A 16218-nucleotide genomic window follows, 5' to 3' on the forward strand; every position below is an offset into this window, starting at 1 on the left:
AACCCCATGAATACACCACTTGAAGTTGAAGCTGAAGCACTAAAGTTGGCGATTCTCCATGTTAAGAGATTGGGCTACAACGGCGTTAAGTTCTCTGGTGATGCTGAAATTCTGTACGGAAAGGTTTTACAGTTATCAAATGGGATTCCAAGGCAACAAGGTCAATACTCCCTTTTAGCAACCTACTTGAGGATATCAAGAACATTGCCCAGACTTATGAGCACATAGTTTTCTCAAAAATCCCACGTTCTGTAAACTCTATAGCAGACAATCTAGCAAAGAATGCTAGAAAACATAAGTCCAGTTTTGTAATATCTTGGAACGATGTACCTTAACTTTTATCGAATATAAAAATGGATTTTGATAGGTAAACTGAATTTTTTTTGTCTCGAATGTTAGTTTTTAATTATATAATATATAATATAAAATCTGCGTGTAAATGCGCGCGGTATTTTTCTAGTAACTAATAATAAAATTGCTTACACACCTCAATTCTGTTTCACAAGAGGAACTAGTAACCATTGCATTTATCAACAATAAATAAGTCTATATATCATAACGACTTTGTAAATCAACCGATCATCTTATCGATTTATAGAACAAGAGGAGAAACTAGTAGAGAGCGAACCCCCAAAAGAAAAGAAAAGGGGAAAAAAAAAAAAAGAGAGAACCTAAAAAATTGTTTTATTTCACTTTTAGATTATTTTTGAATTTGAGTTATATGCATTTTATTGTGGTTTCATGTAATCTCTATTATAGATCTTCTTATAACTAATGAAGGTGATTTTAATTTCTAACCATCCAATTCCTTGATGATGTTTAACGTAACTAATTTGCTTTCGTTTATTATTTGGTGAGTGTTCGTATTATTTCACAAAATGACTTTTAAAACCGAAGACACGAACGATTTGAAGCACTCATTCTTGAGCTCCGATGGGAGTCTGACTGTTCATGCTGGTACGCTAGTACGCTACCATCCTTTTTCTCTTTTTATGATCTTTTTTTCTTTCTAGTAACTCGTTTTTGGTCCCTCTTAATTACTCTACTAATCTGTTATTGGGGTGGAAATATATGTTTTAATATGCATGATTCCATCTTATCCGGAAAAATCGAATAAACGTAATGGAATATCCGTTGAAAGTGGAAAACTGGAAACAAACTAATTTCATAAATAGTTATTACGTTTCATATATATTAAGAGATATATATATATATATATAATTAGATATTACATTAAATATCCATACGTTTAAAATGATAAACCTTTTTCAATTTTGCAAATGGAGAAATCGGAGATAATGGGATATATACTTGTTGTGTGTGATTTATGGTTTACAATCAGGTGAAAGATTAGGTCGTGATATAGTCACGAATTCGATCACGACCCCTGTAGTCAACACCAGTACTTACTTCTTCAAGAAAACTTCGGAGCTAATCGACTTCACGGTCCGCTTATGGAACATATATATATATATATATATATATATATATATATATATATATATATATATGTGTGCTTCTTTCGTTGATAAATTTGCGAAATTCTGAAAAAACTAAGTTTGTTGTGTACTGATTCTGGTGATGGTTAACCGAAAAAGAGTAGTCTTCGTTTTTTTTTTTAAGTTTTTTTCTTTAATAAACACGTAATATCATTAGGAATGAGATGATGAAATGCTGAGTTGAAGTTTTACTAAAGTTATAAAAAAAAAAAAAAAAAAGGAAGTATAATAAATGAGAAAGAGAATCATCTTTCTAACCACAGTTGCATGAGCTAGGTTATAAAACATGCATGTAGTCTTCGTTAACGAACCTAGCTTTTAATTTTGTAGGAGAAACGATTGGTATGTCACGAGTATGCTCGTTATGGAAGCCCAACGACAAAGATACTCGAAGACAAGATTAGGTCTCAGTCTCTCTTTCTCTCTTGATGTATCTCTCTATCTCTCTCTCACTCTCTCTCTCTCTCTCTTAACTGTTCCTTGTGTATGCTATCTTGATCTTGTTTTAGTGCACTTGAAGGTGCTGAATCAACTTTGGTTATGGCTTCTGGGATGTGTGCAAACACTGTTATGCTTTTGGCATTGGTTCCAAAGGGTGGATATATTGTCACAACTAAAGAGTGTTACAAGGAGACGAGGAAATTCATGGAGACTTTTCTTCCCAGACTGGGAATCACTGTAATTAAGAAACCCTTAATTTCATTACTATTCTTTTGTTTCATGCATGATATCGATGATGTTAATATATCCTTTGTTGTGTGTGTGTGGATATGGTCTAGGTGACTGTGATTGACTCCGCTGATGCCACTGGCCTGGAAGCTGCAGTGAATAAGCATAAGGTGTTGTAACTTATAATAATAAGTTCTCTTAAACGTACACTGACTGAAGTACTTGGAAAACAATATGTGAAAACTGTGGCGTGTTCTGTCTGCAGATTTCTATGTTCTTTACTGAGTCACCAACAAACCCATTTCTTCGATGTGTCGACATTGAGTTAGTTTCAGAGATCTGTCACAAAAGAGGAACTCTTGTTTGCATAGACTCTACCTGTGCAACACCTTTGAATCAGAAGGCACTTGTGCTTGGTGCTGATCTTGTTCTCCAGTCAGCTACTAAGTACTTTGGAGGCCACAACGATCAAGGGTAATCAAAAGAATTATCATTCTGTTTGACCAGGTTCTTGCTGGATGCATATCTGGTTCTACCAAGTTGGTTTCCGAGATTCGCAAATTGCATCATGTTTTGGGAGGTACACTTAATTCGGTAAAAGTGCTTGATTCCTCCTCTAATTCTATATCTTGATAAATCTGTTTAAAATTAGAGAATTACCCTAAAATAACACTAAAATAAGTTTTATGGACAATTATAGCACACATTCCATAAATTTTTAAAAATAACACTATTTAACACATTAAAATATTTAAAATTAATTTTTAGAACTTTTTTTTTAGGTTTGGGTTTTCAATTTCACATTTAAGGTATAGTTTTGAGGGGTAGGGTTTAGTATTTTGAATTTAGGATTTTATTTAAAAAATTAATTAGTGCTATTTTTGGAATTTTAGAGATGTTGTGCTAAGTTTGGAATAAAAACTTATTTTGATGCTATTTTTGAGAATATCCCTTAAAATTATTATTCTGTTTTTGATATATTCAAGGTATTGTTTGTCTCTGTTTAGTTAGGATCGATTCGATTTATACGTCCATGCATGAACACCCTCTAACCTAATTAATATAAGAGAGATTCTCAAAAATAACACCAAAATAAGTTTTTTTTTCCAAATTTAGCACAACATCTCTAAAATTATAAAAATAGCACCACTTAATTATTCTAAATTAAATTCTAAATTTAAAATACTAAACTCTACCCCTCAAAACTATACCCTAAATGTGAAATTGAGAACCCAAACCTAAAAAAAAATTCTAAAAATTGATTTTAAATATTTTAATGTGTTAAAATAATGTTACTTTTAAAAATTTATGAAATGTGTGCTATAATTGTCCATAAAACTTGTTTTAGTGCTATTTTAGGGTATTTCTCATAATATAATTGGGTCTTTGCGGAAAACAGAACGCGGCATATTTACTCATCCGAGGCATGCGGCATATTTACTCATCCGAGGCATGAAGACAATGCATCTTCGTGTACAAGAACAGAATTCAACCGCTTTGAAGATGGCTCAAGTTTTAGAAACACATCCCAAGGCATTATACTTTTCACCGAGTTACATTCTTTCTTTTGTATAACTATTACACATGACATCATTTATTAATTGGGGTATGCTTTTGCCCAAACAAAAAAATAATAATAATAATTGGGGTATGCTAAAATCGAATCGTGTTAGGTGAGTCGTGTTTATTATCCAGGCCTTCCTAGTCATCCGGACCATCACATAGCCAAGCGACAAATGACTGGCTTTGGTGGTGTGGTCAGTTTCGAGGTAAAAACAATAAGATATAATCAAATTAATGCTTGATGATATTAATTTGATCCAATCTAAGTATATATATATATATCTCAAAATGTGTTAATTATGCGAATAGATTGCTGGAGATCTCGGGACTACGATCAAGTTCATCGATTCTTTGAAGATCCCTTACATTGCAACATCATTTGGTGGATGCGAGAGCCTCGTGGACCAACCTGCCATATCGTCCTACTGGTATGTATATATATTTCCTTTTAAAACATTGATTCATATCATCGTTTTGATATAAATGTGATTAGCGATGGCTGTTACACAGATTTTTTTTTTTTTTTTTTTTGTTTTTTGTTTGGGAATTGATTCAGGGATTTACCACAAGAGGAGAGGCTCAAACATGGAATCAAAGACAACTTAGTTCGCTTCAGCTTTGGTGTTGAAGACTTTGATGACGTCAAGGCTGACATTCTTCATGCTCTTGAAGTGATCTTGCCACCATCTGAAAAGTTCTCAACTATGGTTTAAACTTTAAAGTAAACAAACGGTGCCGCTTCGACTCTAAACTAGCCAGCCGTTAGCTAATGTTAGCAGTCGTTTCTGAGAGACGCGGCCGTTTCTAAAAGGGAAACAAAAAAAACTTAATATGTTTTTTTTGATAATTCTCTTTCTATTGTAAAAAGTAAAAACGTTTGTTGTTGTTGTTGCAAAAAGTCACATATTGTGTGTGCTAGAACATGTTGGTGTTCAGGACTAGTCAAAATGTTGAATAAGTATTATGTATGATAAATGTAGTAAAAGATGTCTATTCTTTGGTCACACAGTTTAATTAGCCAATAATAGTTTAGAGTCATGCCGTGCGTATAAATATTTAATTTAGAAGTGTGTAAAGCTATAGTGATATACTAAAAAAATATAAGTGGATTTAAATCTGGATCCGGTGCCTAATTTATACGCAAAATATAGATGAATCTCATAATTATATGAAAGACGAATCTAATTTATACATTGGAATATAAGAGGATAGTTTTTTTTTTTTTTTTGGGTATAAATAATAGTTCCGCATGGCCGTTCAAGCCCGTGAGAGGTTCATTGTCATCGTCTGATCAGGTGGACGATCTGGTTAAGAGCCACTTCAGAGAAGGTATATATAATACTAAATATACTATACTATATAATATGTGTTATTTCATGGATCTCTCAAATCTCAATTATCTCATGGTCATATTATAAATGCATAATCACAAGTTGCTGATTTTTATTTATTTGCCGACAAAGTTGCTGAATTTAGTTAATAACTTAATACTATAATTCAATTGCCGGAGAAAATCGAACAGAATCACTTTGTTTTCTGTAACAAATTTTAATGATAATTTTGACGATTCGTTAGTACCAATTCTTTTTTTTTTTTTTTTTTTTTTGGTTTAATTGAAATTTGAAAGTATCAAACTATCAATACTCTGAAGTAAGTTAATATACCCATCAAATTAATTACTAAAAGTTACGTAAATCATTTTTATTATTAATTTTATTTTTATATCATCTCACATTTTCTTTTACCACCAATGCACTATATTCCCTGATTTTACAGTACATCATCAATATAAATGGATAACAAATTAATTATAATTAGTAGATAAATATCATGCTGTTATACTTTTTAAGTTGTAAGTGATTGAAATAAATTAATCAGATCATTTTTTAAAACCAGTGAAATAAATCCAAATATTCACATTCAATAAATATCGAATAAATTTGATATATAAAAAAGAAAAGAATATCACTAATAGTGAGTATATTTTATTTTATTTTAATCAGAAAGGCATCCATCGACGTCCACTTCATCAGAGATTCTCTATCTGTGTAAAAAGATTCCTCTGCTTTTATCATCTCTCTCTCTCTCCCTCGTCGTTCTTATCCAGCTCCGCTACCATCTCCATAGGCTCTCTCTCTCTCTCTCTCTCTCTCTCTCTCTCTCTCTCTATCAGATCCAAACTACATGAAATTCGGGAAAGAGTTTCGTACTCACCTCGAAGAGACGTTACCGGAGTGGAGAGACAAGTTCCTTTGCTATAAGCCTTTGAAAAAGCTTCTCAAATATTACCCCGATCCCCCTCCCTCTGCTTCTGGTTCCCATCTCCTCGATTCGTCCTCCCGCCCCGTCTTTGCTGATACTACTAACATCTCTTCCGCTGACCACGACCACGACGTTCTGGTTCTTCCCGCCGCCGGCGTCAGGCCTACCGAGGATCTCCAGGGCTCGTTTGTCAGGATTCTCAACGAGGAGCTTGAGAAATTTAACGATTTTTACGTCGATAAGGAAGAAGATTTCGTTATCAGATTACAGGTTTATCTGCTTCCCGAATTGTTCACTGTAGCCTCAGGATTTTAGGTCAAGTTTGGGAATCCCTTAGAACTTAGGTTCATGTGATTCAGAGCTAATTGGATCATTCCATAGGTTATCTTCTGATTAGTCTCGAATCTGGTAACAAAATTGCCCTACGTTTTAGTTCTAGTGATTGATTTATAATCAAATTGGATCTAGTTTCAATACCCCTGGTGGTTGGATTGTATCTACTCATATATCTTACTATAGTGGAACCTGTTTGTTTTCACATTCGAGATCTTCCAATTGCTTTAAAGGTTTAATTGAATTGTGTGTATTCATCATTTTGCAAACAGGAGCTCAAGGAAAGAATAGAGCTAGTTAAGGAGAAGAACACTGGGAATGGGGAATTCGCTTCAGAAAGCGAATTTAGCGAAGAAATGATGGGTATTCGCAGAGACCTTGTTACCATTCATGGCGAGATGGTCCTCCTAAAAAACTACAGCTCTCTTAATTTTGCAGGTATCACCATATCTATTTATCTTTATTAGAAAAAAAGAAGTGGTACTGTATGCTGAATACATCTGGGATCTCTCTCCAGGACTTGTCAAAATTTTGAAAAAGTATGATAAAAGAACTGGTGGACTTCTACGTTTGCCTTTCACACAGTTTGTTCTCCATCAACCCTTCTTTACTACAGAGCCACTTACTAGGTTAGTCCGTGAATGTGAGGCCAATCTTGAGCTTCTCTTTCCCTCTGAAGCTGAAGTTGTTGAGTCCTCCAGCACTGCGCAAGCACAATCAAGCTCACATCAGAACCACTCCCCAAGAATCTCTGCCGAGACTTCCTCAACTCTCGGCGATGAAAATCTTGATATATATAAGAGTACACTCGCTGCTATGAGAGCTATAAAAGGTTTACAAAAGGCTAGCTCCACTTACAACCCATTATCATTCTCATCCCTTCTTCAGAACGAGGATGATGAGACGGTAACAGCTGAAAACTCTCCAAACTCTGGGAACAAAGATGATTCAGAGAAGGAAGATACTGGACCTTCCCACTGATCAGCAGTCATCACAATAGAATAATGCTCCTTTTTGGTCACGATTTTGAGATTTTTTTGCTACTTGATATCACCCTAACTTTTTCATAAATTAACACATTTTTACATCTTCACCTTTGCAGAACAAAGCTTCTGTTTGCATTTGAACTGTAGTACAGTCGTTTTGTAGATTTTCTAAGAAAAATTTCTTCATTGCTCAACTTTGTCTCATGTGCAAATTTGTATGAAAAATAGTCTCAAGAACCGATATCGTTCAGCCATTTGATCTGTTCACCAATAGTCGGAACAAGAACAAGAACCTCCCTTGAACTGATGAAATCTATTTCTATCTCTAATGATGATTTCTCGGTCATAGACCTTCGAGACCATCTTCATTGCCGAATGACAGTCCCGACATATCCTCAGATTCTTGTAGACAATAAGAGGTGCCCTCGGTTTTGTTTCCAGAAGCCCAAAACAGACGGCCAATTTCTCGCTGTGACAGCACAAAGCTTGCTCTTTTTCCTCCAAGTCACCCTCTGAATGAGAAACCAGGCCAGAGACATCAGGGACATAACCAGCTGATCTTATCCGTTCGATCACTTCATTCAACTTCAAGTAGATCTCTTTAGTTCTCGGGTGTGATCTATCTCCTGAACTAAACCGATGTACGGAGTCATTAACATAAATGGAGCTCAAACCAGGTATCTTTCTGATGCCTCGGTTTCTCAAACTCCCCCTTAACCCATCTGCAATGTCACTCCTTCCTTCTGCAACATACATGTTGGACATAAGTATTTGGTATTCTGTGTTGCCTGGGCTCATCTGAACAAGCTCTTGTTTAATTCGTTCGGCTATATCCAGCTTTCCGTGGACACTACACGAGCCTAGAAGTGAGCCAAGGACAACTTCATTCGGAGGCACTGGCATTTCCCTCACCAAGATCTCTGCTTCTTCAATACGACCAGCTCGGCCCAAAAGATCTACCATACATGCATAATGGTCAACCTTAGGTTCCAAATTATACAGCCGCAGCCAGTGGAAACATCGCCACCCTTCTTCCACCATCCCCGAGTGGCTGCAAGCACTTAAGACAGCAGTAAAAGTTAAGTCATCTGGCTTCACCTCTCTTACCATCTCTGGGAACATGTCAATCACCATTCTACCTTTCCCATGCATTGCTAATCCGCTAAACAAGGCGTTCCATGTCACCACATTCCTCTTACGCATCAATCTGAAGACTTTCATGGAAGAATCTATGTTTCCGCATTTAGCATACATATCAACCAATGACGTTCCCACCATCACATCATCATAAGTTACTTCCTCCTCCATCATCATTGCCTTCTTCAATGCATACACATGAACCCATCTACCAATGACCAGATTTCCCGATTGCGCACAAGCTGATAGCATTGAGCAAAGTGTGACGAAGTTCAAACCATTTCCACATCTAAACACCATATCTGCCAGAAGCTCCAATGCTTCCCTTGTAAACCCAGCTCCCAAATACCCTGCAACCATAACAGTCCAAGCAACAGCGTTTCTCTCAGGCATTTCATCAAAAACCTCTCTTCCTCTCTCTAACCCTTCCCATTTGACAACTGTGTCCAAAACCACCGTCCATGAAACAACGCTCTTCTCCTCTAACGCCTCGAAGATGCGTTTGACTTCACTCACAAACCCACATTTCCCATACATATCCATCAAGGCATTACAAACTTTTACACTAGTCAAAAAACCCATCTTTGCAACAACCCCATGTGCTTGTTCACCGAACTTCACATCTTCTGACTTAGAACACACGCCAAACAAGCAAACTACGGAAACATCATCAATCTCTACTCTTTGCCTTCTCATTTCAACGAAGAGATTCATCGAATCAACCAAGAATCCATACCGGGAAAAAGAGGATAGCAAAGTTGTCCAATCCACGTTATCTTTTTCTGACAGAGGAATTTCGTCGAACAGTTTATGGGCAGTAACCATTTCACCGGAAGCCGAATAAAACTGAAAGAGCGCATTGCTAAGGTACGACTTCGGAGCTTTCTTCAATCCTGAAGTGGTTAAAACGGCGTGCAATTCCTTGCCTGGTCGGAGAAACGAGCGTTGAGCACATTGCCGGAGAAGGAAACGAACTTTTTGGTAGGATAAGAAGAAGCATTTCATAAGATTATGTTTTGTTGTGTTTCTGTCCTACAATGTCCTACATCAGGCTTTGATAGCTCTCTTATCAGATAGCATTGATTTATTAATCATACAAATAGAAATTAGTTAACTCAGAACCAAATTGTTTTGAGAAGAGGACGTTTCTGGTTATGGAAACCTGATGTTGTCACTAACCCATTCAATCATCATATCTACATTTGGGGGTAATAGGTTAAAGTCGTAAACGTCTAAATTGTCACTGACAAAGACATTCAACAACAACAACAACAAAAAAAAAGACTGAAAATTATGTACAAAAATTAGATTGTCCAGAATCTTCATTTTCATCATCAATCTACATTTCTCTACGTCCCCACCGATCAACCAACACCATCATTCTAGATTTCGTTTCTAGGGGGTCCATACGAAAATTTACGCGTAATTCTTAAAAAAAAAAATATCCCCCCCCAAACAAAATTTAAACACATAAATACACACATAGCTAACAACATATCTTCTAGTTTATTCTTAACTCTTTTAAGTATTTGGTTCACTATTTCAAACATATAAGAATAGTATAATCCATTTGGTATCCCATATAGATTTGACAGCTTTATGAAAAGGACATGTGGTGGTTGGATTTTGATGCTATGCTACAATACGAACAATCACCAGATAATATAACTCACATGGAACAGATAAGCCAATGTTGAATATACGTTCAAAATAGAAATAATATTTTATAATTTAATCCAGAGATAATCCAATAAATACACACACATCCTTTTTTGTTCATCAATTGAACCAACTCACCACACCTCCAACTAAACAAGATCTTTGAATTATAAAGAAAAGATTAGGCCTTAATTTTCTTAAATAAATCAAATACAATCTTTTTTTTTCTCAACAATTAATTCAAAGACACACAAAAACAAAAAGATTAAAAACCAAAAACAATCCAACATTACAAAAGAGAAATAATCTCAACTAAATTTAAAAGCTTTCCCTGAAAAGAATTTGAGGTTTTTTGTTTTTGTTTCAAATCGGTTTCGATTCAACTAAAGAACTCTTTGGAGGACAACTACCACATCCTTGAGATCAAATCCCACATGGTCGGGAAAGCGAAAAGAGACACCGGGATCATGAACTGAACGAAACCAGTGACCATTGAAACTGATCCAATGCTCTTGACAGGTGCAGATTTTGGTGGAGGAGGAAGCTTCTCGACTTTAACAGCAAGCTTCATGCCACCGTAACAGCCACCCTTCCCGTCGAGTAGGTAGTAATGTTTGGTCTGGTTGAGAGTTACAATGTCTCTCCCGGCTCCACGTGTCCAGTTGCGTATTGGGTGGTCGGAGATACATCCTTCATAGTCAGTCTTGTTCACTTCAAGAATGTTGTGTTGGTTTCTGTCGAACACGAAATCTGAGAACAACAACCAAAAAAAGAAAGACCTTTATAATTAGTTCCAAAGATTTGAGACATTTCTTGATTTCAAATCAAGATCTTTCCTTTTCGAGCTAAAAATGGAAAATGTGTGATTTCAAGATTTCAACTTTTAACTCAGTGGGACACTGTTTATGAGAGAGGAATGAGCAGCTATCCACTACTACTAGGTCTCAGTCTAAACAACCTTAAGAGTGTGTTCAAACCAGATCTGGACTAATTAGGAAACAATTTTGAAAAAACAATGTGAATCAAATCTCTGTTTCCACTGATGGCCTTTAAAGATTTGAAGAGGTATTGTAGAAGAAACTCGAAAAGCTAAGAACTTTGGTAAACAAAAAGAAAATCAGATCTAATACATAAACAGATCCGAGAGAGAAAGAGTGAGGGGGGGAGAGAACGTACATAGCCAGTCACCGAGGTAGAAATGCTTGCCCTGAGCCCAGATGGTGTAGTTAATGTTTGGGTTCCAGAACTTGTTTTCGCCGACTGTATACTTCTTCGCCGTCACTCCCGGCATAGGCGCCGCCGTTAGAATAGCCAGCACCACCGCCACAATTAGCACCGTGAATCTCGCCATTTTTTTGTTTGCTCTCTCTCTCTCTATCTATCTTACTAACTAAAAACTCTCTCTCTCTTCTCTCTTGCGCAATTTGTGATTTTAAGAAAGTGGACTACTTGGTTGGGGTTTTATTTCCTTTTTCAACTTCTGTTATTGGGGTAAGGAGCTGAAAGAAAAAAGCATACTTTAGTTTAAAGAAAAGAAAACATCACGCTCTATGTTTTCTATACTTCTCTCTCACAAATAGTGTCATTTTAATCTAATTTTTTTGTTTCAAAATAAATGTTATTTTAAATTTTCAATGTAATATTAAGCATAAATTTTCAACTTTAACCTCATATTCATCGAAGAATATCAAGAGTTAATATCAATTTTAAGAATATAAAAAATATTTTAATATGTTTTCTTAATTTGTGTGAAACAGAGAGTACTAAACATTTATTATTATCTTTCTTTATAAAAAGTTGTTACTTATACTAAATATATCTTCTTTCAAAACTATTATGATATAGATTATACGCTTTTTGCATGTGATGATGATATGGTTTTGTTCAACGAAGTTCTACACTTTTTTTTTTGTTTCGCTGTCTCTTGATTGGTTCCTTTATTTTTCCTATTCACATTTTTATGGATTTAATTTTTCTATAAGAACATGTTTGAACTGGATCTTGAAATGGGCTTTTTAAGATCCTGTTACTAAAAGTCTAAAAGGAAAGGTCTATGAGTCCATCGTTATTCATGTAGCTTAGCCGAGGAAACCAGTAGTACCGGGTTGACTGGTTGTTTGGGTTATGAAATAGGAGTTAACGTATCAGAAGTCCCTAAATTTTTTTGATAAATCTCATATTTCTTTTTTTATTCTTTATATTCCCACCTTTTTGAATAATAGGTCATGAAACGATCTTACCCTTTTTGTTTCACTGAATTAGATTAAATTTTTTAAATAAAAAAACAAAAACCCAGCTTCTTTCGACCCGAGAAACCCGACAAGATTACTGACCTCTCAACCCAGCTACTGGCGATTCTTCCGTCGTCGGAGCTCCTACTGCTGTCGTTCTTCACCAACTCGAGTTGAATCAAGTTGTTCTTCAAAATGCAGGTGCGTTACTTCACATTAGAGTAGCTTTTGGTTGAATTTGTTTTTGATTTGTAAATTTAGAAATTCAATTGGATTTAGATCGAAGAAAGCTTAGCACATTGGGTGTTTTACAAAGGTTTATGGGTCGATTGAGCTATCTATTTGATAAGAAAGGGATTTGGCTTTCGATTTCAGTGAATCAACTCGATTAGAACTCGTTTACCATTCGATTCGATTTTGATAGGACTCTCAGGAGAGAGAGAAGGTGTGAAACTGGTAATACTGGTATATTTAGTAAAACTAGTAGTAGTACTAACTATGATTTTTTTATATTGGTTGGTTTGGCAGGATACAATATGCGAGAACGTCAGCCTACATTTTAAATTTGAAGGTCGCATGTATAGTATAATGTTCAAGAGGAATATAACATTGTTGATGTTAAAAGCAAGGATACAGAGGAAGCTTGGGTTTGTTGAAAGTAACGTTCAGTTGCAGCTGGGCTACAAGCCACTACTGGTAGAAACATTGGAGCATTGTGAGCTTAATGATGATGAGGATGTTAATGTTTATCTAGACTCCGTTAATTATGAGAAGCGAAGATGTATGTTGTTTGTGAATTTCATCCCTTCTGAGCCTCAGCCTGAGCAAGTTCCCATAGTGCCCACAATGCCCACAGTGTCCATAGTGGACCAAAGTTCTGTTGGTATGAACTTTGAAAACCAATATGCGAAGGATGGTGAAATCGGACCTAACGCCATTGTTGTCTACGTAGGCAAAAAAAGGCTGTAGAGGGTGATTCTAATAAAGAGGGTGAAGCTGAATCACGTGATGAAGGTGATGAATATACTGAGCCACGCCCTGTTGTAGAACCGTGTAAGTATATTAAACTATGGGATGACGGTTTGGGTCTGACTAAACTTCAAGAATTTCCAAACAAGAAGGCATTGCAAGAAGTGGTGGATAGAGTTTCATTCGCTAACTGTTTTAGTTTTGAAATAGTAAAGTCGGACAAGGTGCGTTATGTGGTCAAATGTCCTAAAGAAGGATGTAACTGGGGTTTACGAGGTGGTAGGATTCGAGATACAGATATTTTCTCGATTAGAAGGCACAACAAGATGCATACATGCTCTCGGGCTAGTCAAAGTTCAAGCAACAGTAAGAGACAAGGCACTCCACAATTAGTTGCTTCTCTTTTACATGGTGATTATCCAGGGCAAATGGAAACTCCACCTCCGAAAATTATCATGGGTCTTGTCAAGACAAAATTAGGTGTTGATATATCATATTCCACGGCGTTGAGAGGGGAAAATCAAGCTGTTACTCATTTGAAAGGTAGCCCAGAAGAAAGCTACAAGATGTTGCGATGTTATCTGCATATGTTAGAGAAGGTTAATCATGGTACAAGATCATATGTGCATTGCAATGAGAATAATAAATTCATGTACTTGTTCATAGCTTTGGGAGCTAGTGTTGAAGGATTTAAAGTCATGAGGAAAGTTAAAACTATGGATGCAACTTTTCTAAAGAACGGATAAAAGGGTGTTCTTGTTTTTGCATCGGTTCAAGATCCTAACCGTCACCATTATCCCTTGGCGTTTGGTGTTCTTGATGGTGAGAATGATGCAAGTTGGAATTGGTTTTTGGAGATGTTGAAAACCGTTGTTGGGGATTCTTCTGAAATAGTATTTATGACTGACAGAAATACAATTCTCATAAAAGCCATAGCTAATGTGTATCCACTGGCTCATCATGGTTTTTGTATATGGCATTTATCCCAAAATGTGAAAGGTTTTGCTCGTAACGTCAACAAAGACGTTGTTGCATGGAGATTCATGGAGTGTAGTAGGTTTTACACAGTGGATGAGTTCAACATTGCTTACGCTTCTTTTACGACAAGATATCCTTCTGCTGCCAAGTATCTTGAAGAATCTACCCAGCAAGAAAGATGGGCAAGATGTGTTTTTTCAGGAGATAGATACAACCTAGACACAAGCAACTGTGTTGAATCGTTGAACAGCGTATTTAAAGATGCAAGGAGGTACTCCTTGATACCCATGATTGATGCAATACTTAAAAAATTCTCTGAATGGTTTAATGAACATCGGAAAGATGATGTGTCTGGATCAGTCGCAAATAAATTGGTGCCTTTAGTGGAGAACTACTTACATGATTTATGGGCAACTGCTGAGAAACTAAAGGTGACAGAGCTAAATGGTTTCGAACTTGAATACAATGTCATTGACAGTGACGAAAAGCCTTATTTGGTGAAGTTGCGATTGAGAAGTTGCAGTTCCAGGTTTTTCGATATACAAACGTATCCTTGTGTGCATGCATTGGCGTCTTTCATTACATTCCAAAAATATGGAGGTAAGGATATCGAGTTACATGAGTTGTGTTCTAAGTATTATTGGACGGAGTTGTGGGCAATTGCATATTGCAGGACAATTTATTTAGTACCTGATAAGGCTCGATGGGAAGTCCTAGATGAAGTCCAAGATATGTAGATCATTCCTCCGAATCGGAAAATAAAAGGGAGAAGAAAAAAAACAAAAAGGTATGCATCTGCTGAGGAAAAACGACCAAAAACTCGACCTAGGACACATAATAAAAGGCGCCGGAGACAACAACTCCAATGGTTGTTATTTGGAGATAATGTTCATGTTTGATTCACCTCTTCATGTATCAATTGTGTTTGGTTTGACTAATCTCTACTTTTTTATGACATAACTCCCTCTTGAAACTTAATTTGAAACTTAATTTGAAGTCTATTAACGTTTTTTCTTTCAAAATATGTGTATATAAGAGAGTAGAACTGGCACAACTAAGATAAAACTGGTAAAAATGGTAAAAGTGGTACTACATAGGTTTCTACTATAAATGAATAATTTTTCAAAATATACTAATTTTTGAAATAATCTCAACAAGTGTTTCCTTACACTTTTAATGTCACTTTGTAAATAATTACCAAGTAAGCATGAAAAAGTTACAGAATTATAAGTTTAACTTATGAAGTTGCAAAAAGTTTGTACTTGTATGTTAGTTAAGTTTAATCAACTGTACAACTAAAAAAAGTAATGCTAAGGTTTAGTATAACTAATTAAACTGAGAAACCTCTAAAGTACAACTATTTGCAAGTTTAGTGCAACTGAATTTAATCGGTAAAACTGTGTGTGAACGCACACATCTTTTACACGTGGCCAAAATTTCGTTTTTTCTTTCTTCACCATAGCCCCAAAGATTTTCTTCCTCATTCTCATCCATTCATCCATTTTCTTCGAAACTGAAAACCTCTAAAATACTCCTTCTCTTCTCTCATCTTCAAAGTCGAATTCTAGATCTATAATTTCTCTCCTTCTCAAACTATTGAACAATTTGAGGCAGACCCATACTATGCTGATCAGAAGAGGGCGAGGAAGTTAGAAGCGTGGCGACAAGCCATAGCCGATGGTGATTTGGGCATGCCTCGAATTTGCCCATGTGGCGAACGAATCGTCAAAGAGATCTCTCCAACAGAAACAGATAAAAAGAGATGGTTTACTTGCGTTAAGTATAAGGTAAATTAAATTAAATCAAATACAACTGAGAGATCTGAGTATGATGTCTGTTCATTGATAAATTTTGCAGGATGATGGATTGCACAGGGGGAAAATTTGGGCTGATGCAATTGAAGAAGAAACCCAAAGCTTAAGGAAGGATGTT

The 16218-nt window shown here is 36.0% G+C and overlaps 4 protein-coding genes and 1 pseudogene across 4 annotated transcripts; 3 read left to right on the forward strand and 2 right to left on the reverse strand.

Moving 5' to 3' along the window:
• Window positions 1–878: 878 nt before the first annotated feature.
• Window positions 879–4751, forward strand: LOC104709147 (cystathionine gamma-synthase 1, chloroplastic-like). The gene is made up of 11 exons (XM_010425804.3): window positions 879–957; window positions 1343–1446; window positions 1830–1903; window positions 2009–2177; window positions 2279–2338; window positions 2434–2637; window positions 2676–2770; window positions 3593–3701; window positions 3842–3937; window positions 4041–4159; window positions 4288–4751. Exons 1-11 carry the CDS (start codon window positions 879–881, stop codon window positions 4442–4444), a joined length of 1266 nt encoding a protein of 421 aa, XP_010424106.2. The 3' UTR covers window positions 4445–4751.
• A 956-nt stretch (window positions 4752–5707) lies between these two features.
• Window positions 5708–7506, forward strand: LOC104705811 (SPX domain-containing protein 4). Its single transcript, XM_010421887.3, has 3 exons — window positions 5708–6263; window positions 6599–6764; window positions 6844–7506. The coding sequence occupies exons 1-3, from the start codon at window positions 5916–5918 to the stop codon at window positions 7305–7307; spliced, it is 978 nt and encodes a 325-aa protein (XP_010420189.2). The 5' UTR covers window positions 5708–5915; the 3' UTR covers window positions 7308–7506.
• On the reverse strand, window positions 6757–9755 carry LOC104705812 (pentatricopeptide repeat-containing protein At5g15340, mitochondrial). The gene has a single exon (XM_010421888.3). The coding sequence runs from the start codon at window positions 9452–9454 to the stop codon at window positions 7577–7579; it is 1878 nt and encodes a 625-aa protein (XP_010420190.2). The 5' UTR covers window positions 9455–9755; the 3' UTR covers window positions 6757–7576.
• A 520-nt stretch (window positions 9756–10275) lies between these two features.
• Window positions 10276–11721, reverse strand: LOC104705813 (early nodulin-like protein 17). Its single transcript, XM_010421889.3, has 2 exons — window positions 11285–11721; window positions 10276–10858 (listed from the first exon to the last, which is right to left on the reverse strand). The coding sequence occupies exons 1-2, from the start codon at window positions 11457–11459 to the stop codon at window positions 10515–10517; spliced, it is 519 nt and encodes a 172-aa protein (XP_010420191.2). The 5' UTR covers window positions 11460–11721; the 3' UTR covers window positions 10276–10514.
• A 1401-nt stretch (window positions 11722–13122) lies between these two features.
• LOC147939607 (uncharacterized) lies at window positions 13123–15363 on the forward strand (annotated as a pseudogene).
• The last annotated feature ends 855 nt before the right edge of the window (window positions 15364–16218 follow it).

This window comes from Camelina sativa, chromosome 8 (assembly GCF_030686135.1).
Source record: "Camelina sativa cultivar CO46 ecotype springtype chromosome 8, ASM3068613v1".
NCBI lineage: Eukaryota > Viridiplantae > Streptophyta > Magnoliopsida > Brassicales > Brassicaceae > Camelina > Camelina sativa.